The 17,266-nt window shown below is 43.1% G+C and overlaps 1 protein-coding gene across 2 annotated transcripts; it reads right to left on the reverse strand.

The window, feature by feature from the left end:
* Positions 1 to 222: 222 nt before the first annotated feature.
* On the reverse strand, positions 223 to 17,147 carry si:dkeyp-69b9.6 (Krueppel homolog 1). 2 transcript variants are annotated; one of them, XM_061674510.1, is made up of 4 exons: positions 16,739 to 17,147; positions 16,258 to 16,373; positions 6,053 to 6,716; positions 223 to 3,951 (listed from the first exon to the last, which is right to left on the reverse strand). In XM_061674510.1, the coding sequence occupies exons 3-4, from the start codon at positions 6,267 to 6,269 to the stop codon at positions 1,616 to 1,618; spliced, it is 2,553 nt and encodes an 850-aa protein (XP_061530494.1). In that variant the 5' UTR covers positions 6,270 to 6,716; positions 16,258 to 16,373; positions 16,739 to 17,147; the 3' UTR covers positions 223 to 1,615. The 2 variants fall into 2 exon arrangements, with proteins under 2 accessions (XP_061530494.1, XP_061530495.1); XM_061674511.1 differs by having other exon boundaries at positions 16,243 to 16,373.
* Positions 17,148 to 17,266: the final 119 nt, after the last annotated feature.

Here is a 17,266-nt window from a genome sequence, read left to right on the forward strand (position 1 = left end):
TACTAGACTGGCCTGCCTGCAGTCCAGACCTGTGTCCCATTGAAAATGTGTGCCGCATTATTAAGTGCAAAATACGACAACAGAGACCCTGGACTGTTGAAGAGCTGAAGCTGTACATCAAGCAAGAATGGGAAAGAATTCCACCTACAAAGCTTCAACAATTAGTGTCCTCAGTTCCCAAACGTTTATTGAATGTTGTTAAAAGAAAAGGTGTTGTAACACAGTGGTAAACATGACCCTGTCCCAGCTTTTTTGGAACATGTTGCAACCATAAAATTATAAGTTAATGATTATTTGCTAAAAACAAAGTTTATCAGTTTTAACATTAAATATCTTGTCTTTATAGTGTATTCAATTAAATATAGGTCAAACATGATTTGCAACTGATTGTATTCTGTTTTTATTTATGTCTAACACAACGTCCCAATTTCATTGGAATTGGGGTTGTATATTTGTTACTGTAATTGTATAGTTTTCTGCATTGCTTTGAACAAGAACAGAAAAGCAATTATTACACGCAAGGTTTATTCATTTCAAATATAATCAACTACTGGCTTTTCGGTAAATAAAGAGATAGAAATCTACTAAAACTATATTTTTTTTTCTTTAGAAGAAAAAAAGTGTAAAACAGGCATGGACAATTCATATGTGAGGAAATTGATTTCTTTAGAAGAAAAAAAGGGTGACAAGATCATGATTGCAACTCAGCACACACTAAATGGTTGAGGTTCAGTCTAAGGTTGGTATGAAGACAGTTACATAAATACATGGAATTGTACATTTGCTTGGAGAATAGGTCCTTGTCTTTAGCACAATGTGAAGCACTGTAGAAATAATCACTGCTAAAAAGAGCATACAAATAACATGAGACAAACTTGTTATACTTGTCCTTCTATCCCTTGGTATAAAAGCTAAGAAAATTTTGAAATAAATGAAGTAAACATAAAAAGCAAGGCTTTTTGTTCCTTCATCTTGGCAGGAGACCCTTTATACTAATTACCATCAACATTTTTATCGATATGTGATTATAATCACTAGGGCGGGCGTCTAGGAGAAACCCTTAAATCAAGTTCACACTACAAACTTCTGGGATATACTTGAATAAGCCATCACATATCACCTCAGCAAAAAAAAAAATTGACTAGAGAACAAACATGCACTGACAAATTAACAAATATCTTCATCCCAACGTCCCTACTCCTAATAAAAGCACTTTACATATTAAAAAAACTCCTCAGAGCTGCTACATGAACCAGACAAAGTACACAGCAGAGAGACAGTTTATCATACAGCAAAAGGGTGTGTAGCAGGGTTGCTAGTTAGAATATAGGCAGGGGAGATACATGTGCAGGTAACATTATCTATACTTGCTTAGTGACTGCACAGTGTCTGCCAAGCATAGTGTCAATGCACTTAAGGGGTTAGTGATCCTATGGAAACAGTCACATTTTTGAAAGACATTCCAAAAGAATCTGGAAGCATTTCAGGTGATTTAATAGGATGCTTTTCAGTAGTTGTTACCACACTCAGTCCTAAAGTCATCAGTCCAAAAACGACTATTCCTTTTCCAAGTCCCTTTATTGTCATCATGTTGTCACATGAGGTACCAGGATGCTCAGTATCTATATGATCCCAGTGGATGGTATGGCATGTCGCCCTGACCATCTCGGGTCTGTCTTTCTCCCGGTCTCTTTAATAGCGTCGGCTTCTTGGCATCGCCTTCCTGTGCTCCCTTAGCAATGCGGCGGCAGGAACCCTTGTGTCTTTGGAGAAGTGTACCATTCCAGAAACGAGCGGAGCAGCACTGGCAGGAGAAGGTCCCTCTGGCACGATGAGAAGCCCGATGGACAAAAGCTGCCATAGCCCTCTGAGATTGCTTCCCACATACACTGCACTGAAGTCGCTCTCGAGTGGTTCTTGCTTTTCGTGGGTGTCTAACTGCCATGTGGACTAGGAGCCCCGCTTTGCGAGAGAACACTGAATTGGGGCATACAGGACAGCCAAAACGCTTCACAGGAACTTTTAAGGACGACAGGATCTGAACCTTCACTCCCCCAGTGTTGACAAGTTTATACCCACCGCCACCAGATCCTTCTCCCCGCCTAATGGTCAAGCGAAGAGAGCCTTGTTTTTTGTTCAACTGCCCTCTTACAGTACAACTTATCTTTCTCTTCTTTTGGCTCCCATCAAATCTGACTAAGTCTTGGGATTCATACTTATTATCCCGCCACTCTCTCCTATCTGACTTTTTTTTTTTCTTCTTGTGTCGTCTGATTTCATCATGCGGCAACTGGTTGCTGCAGTCGAGGTGTTGTTGGAGCTGGGCACCTGACTGATGATGAGGATGATGGTGGGGGTGATGGTGATGATGATGTAGATGGTGATGTTCGGTGGAGGGCAGTTCCGTAAGGGGCTGGAACGGGGCTGTGGTGTGTAGAGTACGGCTGCGGGATCCGGCTGGATATATGTGCTCTCCTTTCACCCCGGCCGGGGAGTGCGGATGGTGGGGGGGCATGATTGTAGAATTGGGGGGCAGAGGCTGCGAGTAAGATGGGGCACTGGAGGCTGAAGACTGGGCTGCTGTAGCATCATAAAAGAGGGGAGAGTAGCCAGCTGGTGGTTGCGGTGGTGCCTGTTGGTGGCCATGAGTGACAACATTAAGACTTGGAGCCCCATGGCTGTCGGTAGATGGGGCCATTTGCAGTAGAGCATTGGTGGCGGCCTCGCTTTCTGACGTCGACTGGTTCACATCAGTCCCTCCCCGGTTGTCTCCAGACCCACTGCTGCCTTCTTGAGGGTTAGATGTTTCACCTCGGGTGATTCCATGCTGGGACTGCCTGTGTCGAGTCAGGCTATTTGAGTAAGCAAACGCTTTCCCACATACCTCACAGCAGAAATGCTTTTCACCCCCACCTTCATGAACCGTCTGGTGATGAGCAGTCAGATGGAAGTGGTGGCGGAACGACTTCCAGCATATAGCACAGGTGTAAAGACGAGGCGGAGGCAGTGAATGTGGCTGGGTATCTTGAGGCTTGACATCTTGAGGATAAGAGTAATAGGAGGAGGTGCTTGGTACTTGGTTTTGGCTCCCGTCTTGGGTCACACTGCATTGAGGGTTCGGATTAAAGCTGTTTATATTCTCTGCAGCTGGTGTTGTGGGCACCTCTTCAATCTCCCCTTTCTGGTGGAGTTTGCTGTGCCTCCTCAGGCTCTGGGAGTAACCAAACTCCTTCCCACAGATGCTGCATTTGTAATTCTTTGCCCCAGAGTGAACTGTTTGATGCTTGCTAAGGTGGAAAGCCTCTCTAAAATACTTTCCACAAACAGTGCAGTGATGAGGCTTTTCTCCGGTATGTATGCGGTCATGCCTGCGTAGAGTCTCGCGACGTGCAAAACCCTTACCACAGACACTGCAGAGGTGAGTGCGTGGGAGCCCACCGGTTCCCATTCTCGGAGTGTACTGCCTACGTTTAGGGGGCTGCCCATCGACTGCTGGTTCTTTCTTGGCTCTGGGTTTGCGGGGACGTTTGGGCTTTGCAGCAGTATTCTGTGGATTGTTGCTCAACGCCTCCTGGTTGCCACCACCTCGGAAATTCTTATCCATGCCAGATGTTGATGGTGAACCCAGAGGGCCGAGACCAAGACCACCAAGTAGACCTCCTATGATGTCTCCCCTGTCATCTCTATTTCCAGTTGCTGCAGTGATAGCAGAGATCGCATTATTGACGGAGCTAGTGACATCATCCTCTGAGTCATCAAGAAGAGAGGAGAGGGGCAGGTGGGGCTGTTGTTGCGGATGATGGTGCTGGTTGTGGCTCTGAGAGTGTGGATGCAGTGTTGGGGCCAGGGGTGCCTTTCTCAGAGCTGGGCCGGCCATCCCACTTCCACAGGGGGAGGCACCAGAGTAGCATGGAGACGGATTACCTTGAGAACGGTGGTCTTCATGGTAGCCTGTGTAACGATTCCGAGAGTAGTCAGTGGGGTATTTACCATCTGTTCTGTCCCTGTCATTTGAATTCCCTCCCCTTGCAGACTGAAACAGATCACATCCTAAACCTGATTTTTGTTCTCCTTCCCCAACAATGATTACACCATCCTTTTCCTCAGTTTTCCCATAAATTACCCCCCTATTGCTCGGATAAGTTCCCCCTCCTCCATTACCTCCTCCACTCCCTCCCCCTATTCTGTCCTCACCATCACTTCCTGTCTTGCTGCCTCGTTGTTTGGGTCCCCTACCTGGCTTGCCGCAGGTGCCTGAGGCAGCATGGTTGAGTAGAGAGGTGCTCTCACGGAAGGCACGACCACAGGCAGGACATCGGAAAGGCTTTTCCTCATGTATCTTCTCATGCCGTGTCAGTGACTCTCTACGATTAAAAGCCCTAGAGCAGGTGGAGCAGCCATATGGGCGGGCTGAAGAGTGTAGGACACCATGTTGCAGGAGGTGTCCTTTTTTCTTAAAGCCTTTACCACAATCTGGGCAATGAAATATTTTGTCTGGGCTAGGGACAACAATTGGACAAGGGCTGGGGTGTTTCTTGGGTCGAATGGGGGAGGGTCGGGTCTGACTGACTTTTAATGTGCACAGGATTTGGGCCAGTAGTGGTAGATTTGCTAGTGCCAACAGCAGTTGGCTCATGCATACGCATATGCCTGCGAAGGCTTGAAAGGTGAGGGAAGCTTTTGCCACACTCTCCACAGCTATAAATTGACTCTATATCAGACTCTGTGGTGTTAGCTTGAACTGAGCTTAGGTTATCAGATTTAGTAAGGTGAGACTCATTAGTAACCAGTACTGAGGCAGCAGAGGAAGAGGGAGCAGAGGAGGAGGAAGAAGAAACTACTGATGAGGATGAAGATGAAGAGGCAAGCAGGGATGACGGGTCTCCACCCATATTTGATAAACCAACCCCACTTCCAATTAAAGCCGGGGGCTGACTATGACTAAGTGCTCCATTGTTACTACTAGTGCTAGGATTAGTGTGGCTGCTGTGGCCATTATTAGTGCTTTCAGATTTTCTCTGGGGCAAATAGCCAGCCATCGCTTTCTTCCTCCTACTGCTACTACTGCTGCTGCTACTGCTACTACCACCACCGGTTCCAACACCTGTGCTTTCCGCTTTACCATCATCCTTAGACAAGGATAAATGAAGTGGCAAGGGAAGTGGCAAACCTGCTTCCTGTTGCATCAGCGAAGCTATTTGATTTGATGAGAGGACAGGGATGCCTTGAAAGTCAAAGCCGCCCAGCGACGAAGGCTGTGACCCAGGGTGGAGCGGGTGGTGAGGATGAGAATGAGAGTGAGGATGAGATAGGGTGTGAGGCGGAAGCTGTTGCTGCTGGGGGGGTTGCTGCGGAGCCTGCTGTGACTGAGAAGCGGCGTGGCTATGTGAGTGAGAGGAATGCAGCGCAGGGGGTGGAGCAAGGCTAGTACTAGGCTCCCCACCGGTCTGACTTAAACCAATCCCTAGGTGGTTATGGCTACCCTGTTGAACTAGAAACTGTTCTAAACTAGCATTAGCAGGCACCCCAGAAAGGAAATACTGATTAGCAGCTAGCATGCAACTAAACTGTTGGTGAAGGCTCCGTGCATCAGACTGGGCCCCAACCAACTGGTGTCCCAATGAGCTGACTGCACTGCTGCTAGAAGGGTTGTTAGAGGTGGCCACAGAGGTTGAAGGGGAAGGGGAGGACGAGGAAGGGCCAGATGATGCTTGGGGGACAGACAGGCCGGGATGCAGAGGAGGTGGGGGTGGAGGTGCGGATGTTACTAATCCTCCTAATCCCCCAGCACTCACACTACTGCTACTTCCTCCGGCAAAGTGCTCAAAGCGGCCTACACCTGTGTGTAACTGCTCCTGCGCTAGTGCTGCCTCAGACGGGTGGAAAGAGCGCAGGAACTGTGGATAGCCTGAAGAATGGCTTGAGCTGCTGCTGCTCATCTTGCTTGACTTTGAACGAGAGCTCTGAGATGAGGAAGGCTGCTGTTGTAAAGGTGGGGGAGGAGGGGCACTCATCTTGGCAAAAATTGACGCAGAATCAGAAAAGGCGTTACCTCTTGACCCCTGCAGGGGGCCCAAGCCAAGTCCAGACAGAAGAGCTCCAGACGACTCAGCTTGCTGCTGCTGCTGCTGCTGCAGTTGGTGCTGGTGGAGTTGCACTTGCTGCTGATGCTGCAGTTGTCGGTCTAAACCAATGCCTTTAAACTGGTGGGCCTGGTGCCCACTTAACATTTCTATAATGTCCAAATTGTATTTTCCAAATTGGAACATTTCCCACTCAAATGCACATGGGGGGGTACAAGGCCAAACCTCCAGTGCTAGAAGCAGCAACAAGAGTCCCAAGACAGAGTGGTGAAATAAAAAATAAAAAAACTAGACGCTTTTGTGAAAATGTTTTGTCCAGACACACTTGAATGTCAGTTAAAAGTTTCTTATCTGGACAGTACAAAATCAGCTGTTGGTACTCTCGATCATCCACTGCTCACAATTTATTTCCAAAAGCAGTGGGGTAGCTGGGAAGCTCAGAATCTTAAAAAAAATAAATAAATAAATAAAAAAAGAAAAAAGTGTTGCATCTAACTTCAAAATTGCGACCAATAACTTATAGCGAAGCAGTTCAATAGACTTCCTCTTGTTTCCTTTGTGAGTTACTGCATTGACATTTTCCTTGATCTAAGTGAGATTCCTCATCTGTGTTCAGCCAAGAAGACCCTGATGCTGAAAAAAACACAAAGTTAAAGAAAAATACATGTCATAGAAGGAAGTCATATTTGTGTTTTTCCAATCCAAAATTTTGGGGGGCTCAATGTTGAAAAGTTTACGAGCCAACTACCGTATTTTCATGACCACAAGGCGCACTTAAAAGTCGTAAATTTTCTCCAAAATGGACCGGGCGCCTTATAATGCGGCGCGCCTTATGTGTGCACCAAGTTCCAAAATCTATTAATGTTGTTGTGTGATGAGCGCTCCGCTTGACTGACTGGGAGCATTTCCTGCCGCCACACTGCTTATACAGAATAAAAGCGGACGTGGCTGAGGACAGCATGCGGACCTAAAGGGGTAAGGGTGCGCGTGAAGGAGGACGCTAAGCGTACGCCCCCAGTAGGTATATAGCGCCGGTCAAGCCAGCCTCCACTCGTAAAGTAGCAATCAAGCCAGCCGCCCCTAATTTTGTTCATACTAGGCATTACGGTAATTAGTCGACAACTCACGGCGAAAGCCACCTTCAAAATAAAAGCTTCCCAATAATACGGACGTCAATGCTCTTCGGTTAAGGAATGCAACCAGCAAGGTTAATTTATTGAAAATGTTTTTTTAAATTAGTTTTCAGAGACTTTTATTTTGAAATACAATATCAGATCTTCATCAAACCTCTTTTAGTGGAGTCCTTGGTGGTCTGTCACACAGATCTGGACTTGTCTTGCGATACCAATGGGATTATGTTGGGGTGGCTTTGGCTCAGTAGGTAGAACAGGTTTGAATCCCTGCCACGACTCTCCGCATGTCAAAGTGTCCTTGGGCAAGACACTGAACCCTAATTTGCTCCCAGTGTGCCTGGCAGCGCCTCGCATGGCAGCAGTCACCCATTAGTTTATGAATGTGTGTGGGAATGTGAGGCTTTGTAAAGCGCTTTGGGCACTGTGATAATGTAGATAAAGTGCTATATAAGTGCAGTCCATTTACCATTTATTTTTCCTAAGATATCAAATAAACTACATTTTTTAATGTATATCAAGATTCAAATGAACTTTGCTGGCTTCATTCCTTAACCGAAGAGCACTGAGGTCCGTATTAATGGGAAGCTATTATTTTGAAGGTGGCTTTCGCCGCAAGTTGGCGACCTATTACCGTAATGCCTAGTATGAACAAAATTAGGGGTGGCTGGCTTGACTGCTACTTTAAGAGTGGAGGCTGACTTGACCACAGACAAAAACGGCACCTACGAAGAGACACGCTTACGAAGTACAGTTTAAACTGCAAGCTATCAGTTACGCGGAGGAACATGGCAATCGAGCAGCCGCGAGAGAATTCAAGATCAACGAATCCATGGTTCGCAAGTGGAGGAAGCAGGAAAACGAGCTTCGCCAAGACAAGAACACGAAGCTGAGTTTCCGCAGAAAAAAAAGAAAAACAAAACGCGGAAACAAGGCGAAGTGGCCCGAGTTGGAAGACCAACTCGAGGAAGCAGGAAAACGAGCTTCGCGAAGTCAAGAAGACAACGCAGAGTTTACGCGAAAAAAAACACACAAAAAAACACACAAACAGGGCGAGGTGGCCCGAGTTGGAAGACCAACTCGAGCAATGGATTAATGAACTCCAACCGCTGGACATCGGTGTAAACAGGGCGTTCAAAGTGAAGTTGCGAGCGGTGTGGAGCGATGGATGACAGATGTCGAACACAGCTTTACTAAGACTAGGAGGCAGCCCCGGGCGAGTTACGCCACAATTTGTGAATGGATTGTGGATGCTTGGGCTAACGTGTCTGCTTGCACTGTTGTTCGAGCGGTCGTATAAAGCCGGCATCATTTCTGAGGAGCCGCACGCCAACGAGACTGACATGAACCTGGCGTGTTTGATTGAGAACTTGCCCAGCTGTTCATTTCGGATACAGAACATGTGGACTTTGATGGATTTGTGGATAAGAATTGATTAAAAAAATAACGTGAGTACATTGTTAAATACTTCAATAAAGTACAACCGAACTCAGTTTTGCTCCCGCTGCCTTTTTAAAAACATTGTTTTCGCATGCATGGATGCTACCGTATGATTTAAGATAGCGTATGCGTTACCATGCCTGCGCCCAATAATATGGTGCGCCTTATGTATGTCTTAAATACAGAAATAAACCCCGTAACTGAGACTGCGTCTTTTAATACGGTGCGCCCTATGGTTGTGAAAATACAGTACTTGTAGCACGACATGAATTTATTGAAGTAGTCAAACCACCTGGCAATCAATGGGGGCCCTGTATCTACTAGAGTGGATGCAACTATTTGAGGAAGTACAGTAGATTTAGGTTGACTAAGAATTAACATTGCAATTTATACCACAATTTAGAAAAGGTTTAATTCACATTGTGGGGCATTGTTTATTTTATTTTTTTTACTTATTTAGCCACATCATCAAATTAGTAATCACAAACACTTGAGCTGGTTTTATGAACACTGATGGTAAATAAATGTTCAATAGTGTCACTTTCATTAGTGAGGGATTATGGCAATTACCAGGGACATACATGAAACAATCTCAATGACAAATTGTACAATCTATTGAGATCCTATACATGTGCTATTTTACAAATTAGGCCTTTAGAAGGATATAATCAATCTTAATTTTAACTGACACTAAAATGAATTCGAAGTATATGTATTTAACGTTATATTATTCTTAAATTCCTGATTGCGTCATTCAAGATTGAGCTCGATCAATTCCTCTCTGATTGCGTCATTCAAAATTGAGCTCGATCATCTTTGTAACAACTGATGTTACGGATCTGGATCTATTGGATCTGTTTAGACCAGTGATTACCAACCGGGGTGCCGCGGCACACTAGTGTGCCATGAGTTTATAAAAGGGTCCCGGGGAAAATTATCCAAGTTCACTTAAAATTGTCAGGAAATTATTATTTATCAATTACATCTCTGCCGGCACGGTGAACGACTGGTTAGAGCATCTGCCTCACAGTTCTGAGGACCGGGGTTCAATCCCCGGCCCCGTCTGTGTTGAATTTGCATGTTTGCATGTGGGAGGAATGTGTGTGCATGTGGGAGGAAATTGGAGTGCCCGGAGAAAACCCACGCAGGCACGGGTTTTCTCCGGGCACTCCGGTTTCCTCCCACATCCCAAAAACATGCATGGTAGGTTAATTGACAACTCTAAATTGTCTGTAGGTGTGAATGTGAGTGCGAATGGTTGTTTGTTTGTATGTGCCCTGCGATTGGCTGGCAACCAGTTCAGGGTGTACCCTGCCTCTTGCCCGATGATACCTGGGATAGGCTCCAGCACGCCCGCGACCAGAGTGAGGAGAAGCGGCTCAGAAAATGGATGGATGGATGGATGGATGAATTACATCTCTGCTCATCTATCTTTGCCAGCGACATATAGTTACAGGCAGGGCAATTAAATGCTGTTGCACTAGATGACAGAAGGTGCAATAAACCTGTGTATCCACCTGTTGCTACTAAAAACAAGAGAATAAGTCATGGCTTCCTCCGAGTATATCAGCTTTGTGGTCAATTAAACAGGCCCAGATTTCACACACCGAGTCAGTAAATACAGAAAAGATAATCATTATTTCTGTAATTATACAGAATTTTAATTATACTGTTTGCAGCATTGCTAGTGTGCAGTGAGATTTATTTTCTTTCTGTAAAATGGGTGCCTTGGCTCCTTAAGGGTTGGGAAACACTGGTTTAGACTGTACAAGTGCCATAATGTTGCGGTCAGTTGGTGTACATAAGTCCCTCGCAGTTCTGAGGACCCGGGTTCAAATCCGGCCTCGCCTGTCTGGAGTTTGCATAGTCGCCCCGTGCCTGTGTGGGTTTTCTCCAGGTACTCCAGGTTCCTTGCACATTCCAGAACCGTGCATGGTAGACTAATGGAAGACTAAATTGTCCGTAGTTGTGAATGTGTATATGACTGGTTGTTTGTCTATTTGTGCCCTGCGATTGGATGGCGACCAGTTCCTCTCGCACGAAGTCAGCTTCGATAGGTGCCAGCACACCCCTTACGCTAGTGAGGATAAACGGTTCAGAAAACGGATGGATATAAAAAGTCTACACACCCCTGTTCAAATGCCAGGTTTTTTGTGATAGGAAAAAAATGACACCAAGATAGATCAGACATGAAAACCTTTTTTCACTAATGTAAATTATAATCTGCACAATTAAAATAATAATAATAAAATTAATCTTTGAGAGGGTAAGTTAAAAAAATAAATAAAACTGAAATAACGTGGTTCCCGGTGGGCGACTGGTTAGAGCGTCAGCCTCACAGTTCTGAGGACCCGGGTTCAATCCCCGGCCCCGACTGTGTGGAGTTTGCATGTTCTCCCCGTGCCTGCGTGGGTTTTCTCCGGGCACTCCGGTTTCCTCCCACATCCCAAAAACATGCATTAATTGGAGACTCTAAATTGCCCGTAGGCATGACTGTGAGTGCGAATGGTTGTGTGTTTGTATGTGCCCTGTGATTGGCTGGCAACCAGTTCAGGGTGTACCCCGCCTCCTGCCCGATGACGGCTGGGATGGGCTCCAGCGCGCCCCCGACCCTAGTGAGGATAAGCGGCTCAGAAAATGGATGGATGGATAACGTGGTTCCACAAGTGTACACGACCTCATAACTGGGACGTGGTTGTGTTTACAATTAAGCAATTCCATTCAAACTCATGTTAAATGGGAGTCCCCACACACCTACCACCATTTAAAATGAATCTGATGAACCCTAAATAAATTTCAGATGTTCTAACTTCGGTGCTAACACTTGAAAAAAAAAAAAACAGCCCCAAAGGATGATTCTACCACTACCATGATTCACTGCAGGTATGGTGTTCTTTTGGTGATGAGCAGTGTTGTTGTTTGTGCCAAACAGACCTTTTGGAATTATGGCCAAAACATTAAACCTTGGTTTTAAGTCTTAACGATATGGGTGGGGGAGTCCTCTCTCGATAGTCATGCTAGATATTTCAATATCAATACGATAGGTTGATGGATTTAATGAAAACTAAGCCTTTTTTTAATCATAATAAAAAAAGAAGTGGAAAGTGCAGATTTATTGATTAGCAAGTAACTAATAAATAAAGTAGCAATCAAACATTTTACTGCAGCTCTGCTTTAACAATAAATAATTATGCTGCAACTAATGGAATTTGAAACAATAGTGCAATATCTTAGTCATCAAAAGACATAACTGTAGGCAAAATGTATTGAACAAAGTGTGTGTTTTGTATCTATGTGCGGGTTCAAGCATGTGTGGCTCAACTGCAACAGTGCAACTTGTTGAGATTCTTTGAGAGAAACACTAGCTTGTTAATTGTGTGGCTTCAGACAGGACCTGTTACAACTTATAATGTTGCTTAATGCACTAAAAACGTTGTTGTGTCATGTCTGTTACATATAGTGGAACATAGCGTTGTGCTTCGCCATAATTTTTCCTAAGTGACCACAACCTACAGAATTCGCTCTGGTTTGGAAACCTTTTCATCCATCCATTTTCTGAGCCACTTCTCCTCACTAGGGTCATAGGCGTGCTGGAGCCTATCCCAGCTATCAACGGGCAGGAGGCGGGGTACACCATGAACTTGAACTGGTTGCCAGCCAATCGCAGGGCGTTTGGAAACTTTTTTAATTCCAAAATAATAACCTCCAAATAATGGATGATTACTTAATGTAAGTTCTCATGTATAATGCGCACCCCCAAAGTTGACCTCAAAATTCTGGAAAACCCTTCTACCTATTTTTTTACAATGCATATTTTGTTTCTACCGATATGATCAAAACAAAGTATTTTATCAAAGAATTATTCTGAAGTGAAGCACTTTATTTGAACATGTAATGCTTTTTTTATTTACTTGCTCTTATTTTGAAATTCACAGCCTCACTTTTATTGAGTAAATGAGAAAAAACACAGTTGTGCTCATATGTTTGATTACCCAGGCAGAATTTGTAAGATGGGTACAATTCTTTAAAGAAAACCTAAAGGGCTCGGCAAATCACACTTAAATTTACTTTAATGAGATTCAAATTAAACTGTCAATAGTTTCAGAAAAGCATTACCATTAAACAAAACATAACCATAAATAAATGAATGATGGTTGTTGTTCAGTCATATTTAAAAAAAAATATATATATATTTCACAAGTACTGCCAGGGTATGTACATTTATGAGCACAACTGTACATACAGTATATGCAGTCATACGTACCCGTCATATTGGAATGAAAGTGTAGGCTACACCTTTTTCATAACCTCTAGGTGGCGACATATTAGAATGAAAGTGTACACCTCTCTCATAACCTCTAGGTAGCGGTGACATTGGAATGAATGTGTACAGCTTTTTCATCACCTCTACATTTATAAAATGTGAAAGTTATTTTCATTTTCCCCTATACCCATGTATAATGCGCACTATTAATTTTTGACAATGTTTTGGGGGGGGGGGGGGGATACACATTACACACAAGAAATTACGGTACTTTAAATGGTGGCAGGTATGCGCTGACTCCCATTTAACATGAACTTGAATGTGACTGGTTAAGTCTGACCACAGCCACATCCCATAAGAGGATGTGCACACTTGTGCAACCACATTATTCCAGTTTAGTTATACTTCCATTATTATTTGTTTTATTATTATTATTCAATTGAGTTATACAGGTTGTAGGTCAAATTATTGGTAAAAAAAAAGTCATGATTTATCTTGGTTTATTTTTTTTATATCCAAAAACCTGGCATTTGATCAGGGGTATGTAGACTTTTATATCAATTGTATATTATTAATGTAAATATAAAATCTATACTACTCATAATGGTTGCTCTTTGTGCACCATTGTTACTTTTCTAGATCATAATGGAGCTGACTACAGTAGTAGACATCGATTTACTACTGTGGGAACAGCAAAGTAGTGGCGATTATCTTGATACCAACTTTCATCACTTTTATAGTGTAATTACTGTACAATGATTGTGTTCACAAATGACAAATATATGACTTATGTCATTATGAAAATTCGATGACAGTACCATTATTCCATCCAGGTTTACCTTTTATGATGAAACACTTCTTTAGTGATGCATTGCTCAGTAGTAAACAAATGTAGGTCAAAATGCCCTGTAAACAATAGTAAATCATTTTCATCCAGTCCTGGTTGGTTGAGCCATTTTTCATGTGGGGCCCAAATATTAACAGACTTCATTGATTTTGGTTACAAGTACTATGTCCTAAACACATTTGCATAATGGAAAATTGTTTAGTGCTAGGGTTGCTCCGTATTGCTCAAAGTTGGTAGCAACAAGTCTCTGTGGATAATAGCTATTTTTTTACGTTCAAATTCACATTCTAAAGCATAAATCATCTTATACTGTACACTATTCACTTACGTAACAACTCTTCACTGTGTGTGGGATATGCAGAGCTGCAAACCTATAAAAATTCACTTCCAGAACAATCTGTCCAAATTTGTCTAAACTGTTTCGGCATAAAAGGGATACAGATTTTCCATTCTGCTTGACCAAACAGGATAAAAAATAAATAATTTGTCTAAATTGCTATATTTTCAAAACTTTGTCAAGAACATGCGATAGTCATAACCAAAATCGTTAATAAATTACGGTTTCAATATTTGTTATTTCAATGTTTTTATTAATGGCGGACAAAGTCGCAGCCTGAATCAAAGTACCAGTATATGAGATTTCGACGTTCCATCATCAAAAATATCTGTCTCTATGGATTATTTCGCATTTTGCCAATTCTGTTTTCAACCCCAGTAACAAAAAAAGGCAAGTCTATTATAGCAAATTAATCAGATCTCAAACGTCAAATTTAAAACTCAGCACTATTTTGCAAACAAACAAATAACATTGCTGATAGACTGAATTTGATAGTATAAGTATGGACAATAGTTGTAGTTTCTATTTTGTGCAATGTACTTCTTACATGCAATTTATATAACATTTATATTTCCTATATCCACAATTTCAGTTGAAACGATGCAAATTTACCCATTATGGGACTAATAAAGGTTACCTTATATTACAAATATTTATTACTATTAATAATGTACTTTTAACCTGCCCATGTTCTGAAGTGACGCGTGCAGTGACGTAATAATGAATTACCACTTCAGATGGGCCGTCCCGTGTGGACGTGTATTATTTTATATTTATATCTCTAAACATGTATTAATTGGCCTGTTATTTTGTTGAAAGTTGGTTACTCTGGCAGTTCCAGTCAGATCTACAATATATCACAAGTGTACTGTACCACCAAATCACTTATTTCGATGTTTTACGACCAATGACACGATAGCTTAGTAATTAGCATGGCTTTGACACCGTCTTCGCCTATCCACTCCTTGTCCTCCCTTCCTGACACTTGTAATAAGCATGGTAAGAAGTGTAGCTTTATTCGCTACCATGGAGGCGATGATCAGTGACTTACAATGCATTGACTCCGGACGCAAAGGGAACCTTCGCCTCCACAGCTTGGCAGCCGGGGGGCGTACTAAAATTAGCGTGCACCAAGCAGCTGTTCAATGTGGATGCGTCGGTAATGTCAGACGCTGGATTTTTTTTCTCCCCAATATCAGGAACAATCAGTGTTACGGCGGTAACGTGTCAACGTTTCCGTAACAAAATACGGACGTTCCGTAACATGTGGCAGCTCTGGATATGCCCTTCGGACACTGACGTAATGTTAAACATATTACATATCGTCACTGTCAGCTGGAAACCTCCTATGTCCAAATTGGGTTGACTTCATATTTTTTCACAAATCCATACTATTAGTGGGTCTGTTACTTTTACAAATTACTGACCAAGTTAAAGGGTAGAAAATGGCTTGCTCTCTTTGACGATGCAGTGTTAATGGGTTAACAAACATGCTGGGGTTTTTTTTTTTGTTTATCTGAAAAGAAACGGGCTTTGGAGATGCAAGAATTTTCCACCCGATGCCAGCGACATGTACAATCAATATTTTGTGTATTGAGATATGTAAAATGTGACTTTAGTAGCACATTACGTCACCAAGTTATTATTTTAGATCACAGTCAATGATAGGTGTACATCCCACTTTGGACTAATTGTAAAAATATTACTGTATCAAAATTAGACTATATTACATACCACACACTAATAAATGTGCAACATCTTAATCTGTTTTTCTTGTTCCGATTAGATTTAAATTTATTTATTAGTCCTCCTCAGTGCTACTCTTTACTCTCTATTAGTTTAACCTTCTTGGTTGTTTCTATACTACTAATACTAGTGTATATGTGTGAATATTACAGATTTGACAATTTCCCTCATGTATAAATAAAGTATATTTATCTGTTAAGACGAATGTAAACAAACAACTGCATCTGGTTTTCTTCAATTAAGATTTTTAAAAATGGAGAATTCAAGTCAACGTCAAATCAATGCAAAGTTGTTCCAGTGTGTTCCTTTCTGTCTATTGCATTTGTAAACACGTGAAAAAAAGCAATCTGGTTCCCGTCCAATTGCTCACTTTATACGTCGTGTTTTTTGCTCACCTCTTCAGTTCTTACCGTTTCCGCCAATCGATCCCAAGGTCTTTTTGCAGAACACGATCCCCGACTGATGAACAAGGGCGTTATTATATCGCACTTAGGGCCGACTCTCATTTTCGTGAAAAGTATCAATCCTGCAAAGGAAAAAAAACGACGAAAAAGTAGCGCACACATTAGCATCGCCCTCGCTGCACACTGTAAACATTGGAAGCGGGTTAAAAAGAGCAAACAACGGTGGACTTCGAGGAAGGCGCCTTTAATTGTAGTCAACACTTCCAGGCTCATAATTCACTCCGGCAAGATCATTTAAACTGGCCCAATGTAGTGTAGCTGCTCCATCTCCGTCTGGGGGTGAAGGGGGGGGGGGGGGGAACTGCACCATGCTAACGTTAGCCTACGTCCAAACCACAATATAAAGCACTAGCAGGCTTCACTTTGGGATGCTAACGGTAGCTTTCGTCCACCCGGAATAGATAATTTGAATTTAAAATATTTTTACCTGGGCCTTGAGAGCGTAGAAGACCGATGCGGCCTGTCACGCCTTCTTCTTCTTCTTCTTCTTCTTCTTCGAGCCGAGCTAGCTATTAGATACGAGCTAGCAGCTAGCGCTCGCTTCCATTGCTGCGTGCTGTTTTCCAGTGGTTAGCCGGGGCCATTTTCACCAACGCCGCCGAGCCAAAAGGCGAAAGCGAGTCCGGCCGCCTGTCTGTCTGTCTCCCTCCGCACGGAAAACAATCACCCACGGAGAACGCCGTCGTCCTTCCGCATACCACTCGTCGAGCAAGGAAGGGATAGTGACACTATTAGCCGGAGGAAAATGTTGGAATGGTGGTGGGCGCCAATTATTTTGGGGTAAAGAAAAAAAAAAGTGAGTGACGTGTGCTCCCCAAACATCGGTCCTTTCCGGCCCTCCTAATGTTTCCGGGTAGCAGCAGCGATACTAGTCGGTGGACTCCTTCTCCACCGACGCAGTGCTTTTTCCCACTTTACAACAATCCCTCATTTGTTCACAAATCACTTCCCCACT

This window comes from Phycodurus eques, chromosome 4 (genome assembly GCF_024500275.1).
Source record: "Phycodurus eques isolate BA_2022a chromosome 4, UOR_Pequ_1.1, whole genome shotgun sequence".
Lineage (NCBI taxonomy): Eukaryota > Metazoa > Chordata > Actinopteri > Syngnathiformes > Syngnathidae > Phycodurus > Phycodurus eques.

What these genes read in the sequence shown, in the direction of transcription:
- si:dkeyp-69b9.6 (XM_061674510.1), bottom strand. Translation starts at nt 6,269, where the DNA reads ATGTTCCAATTTGGAAAATACAATTTGGACATTATAGAAATGTTAAGT. An exon ending in CCCCCTGCAGGGGTCAAGAG is followed by an intron (nt 3,952 to 6,052) that starts GTAACGCCTTTT and finishes ATCGTTACACAG; the next exon opens with GCTACCATGAAGACCACCGT.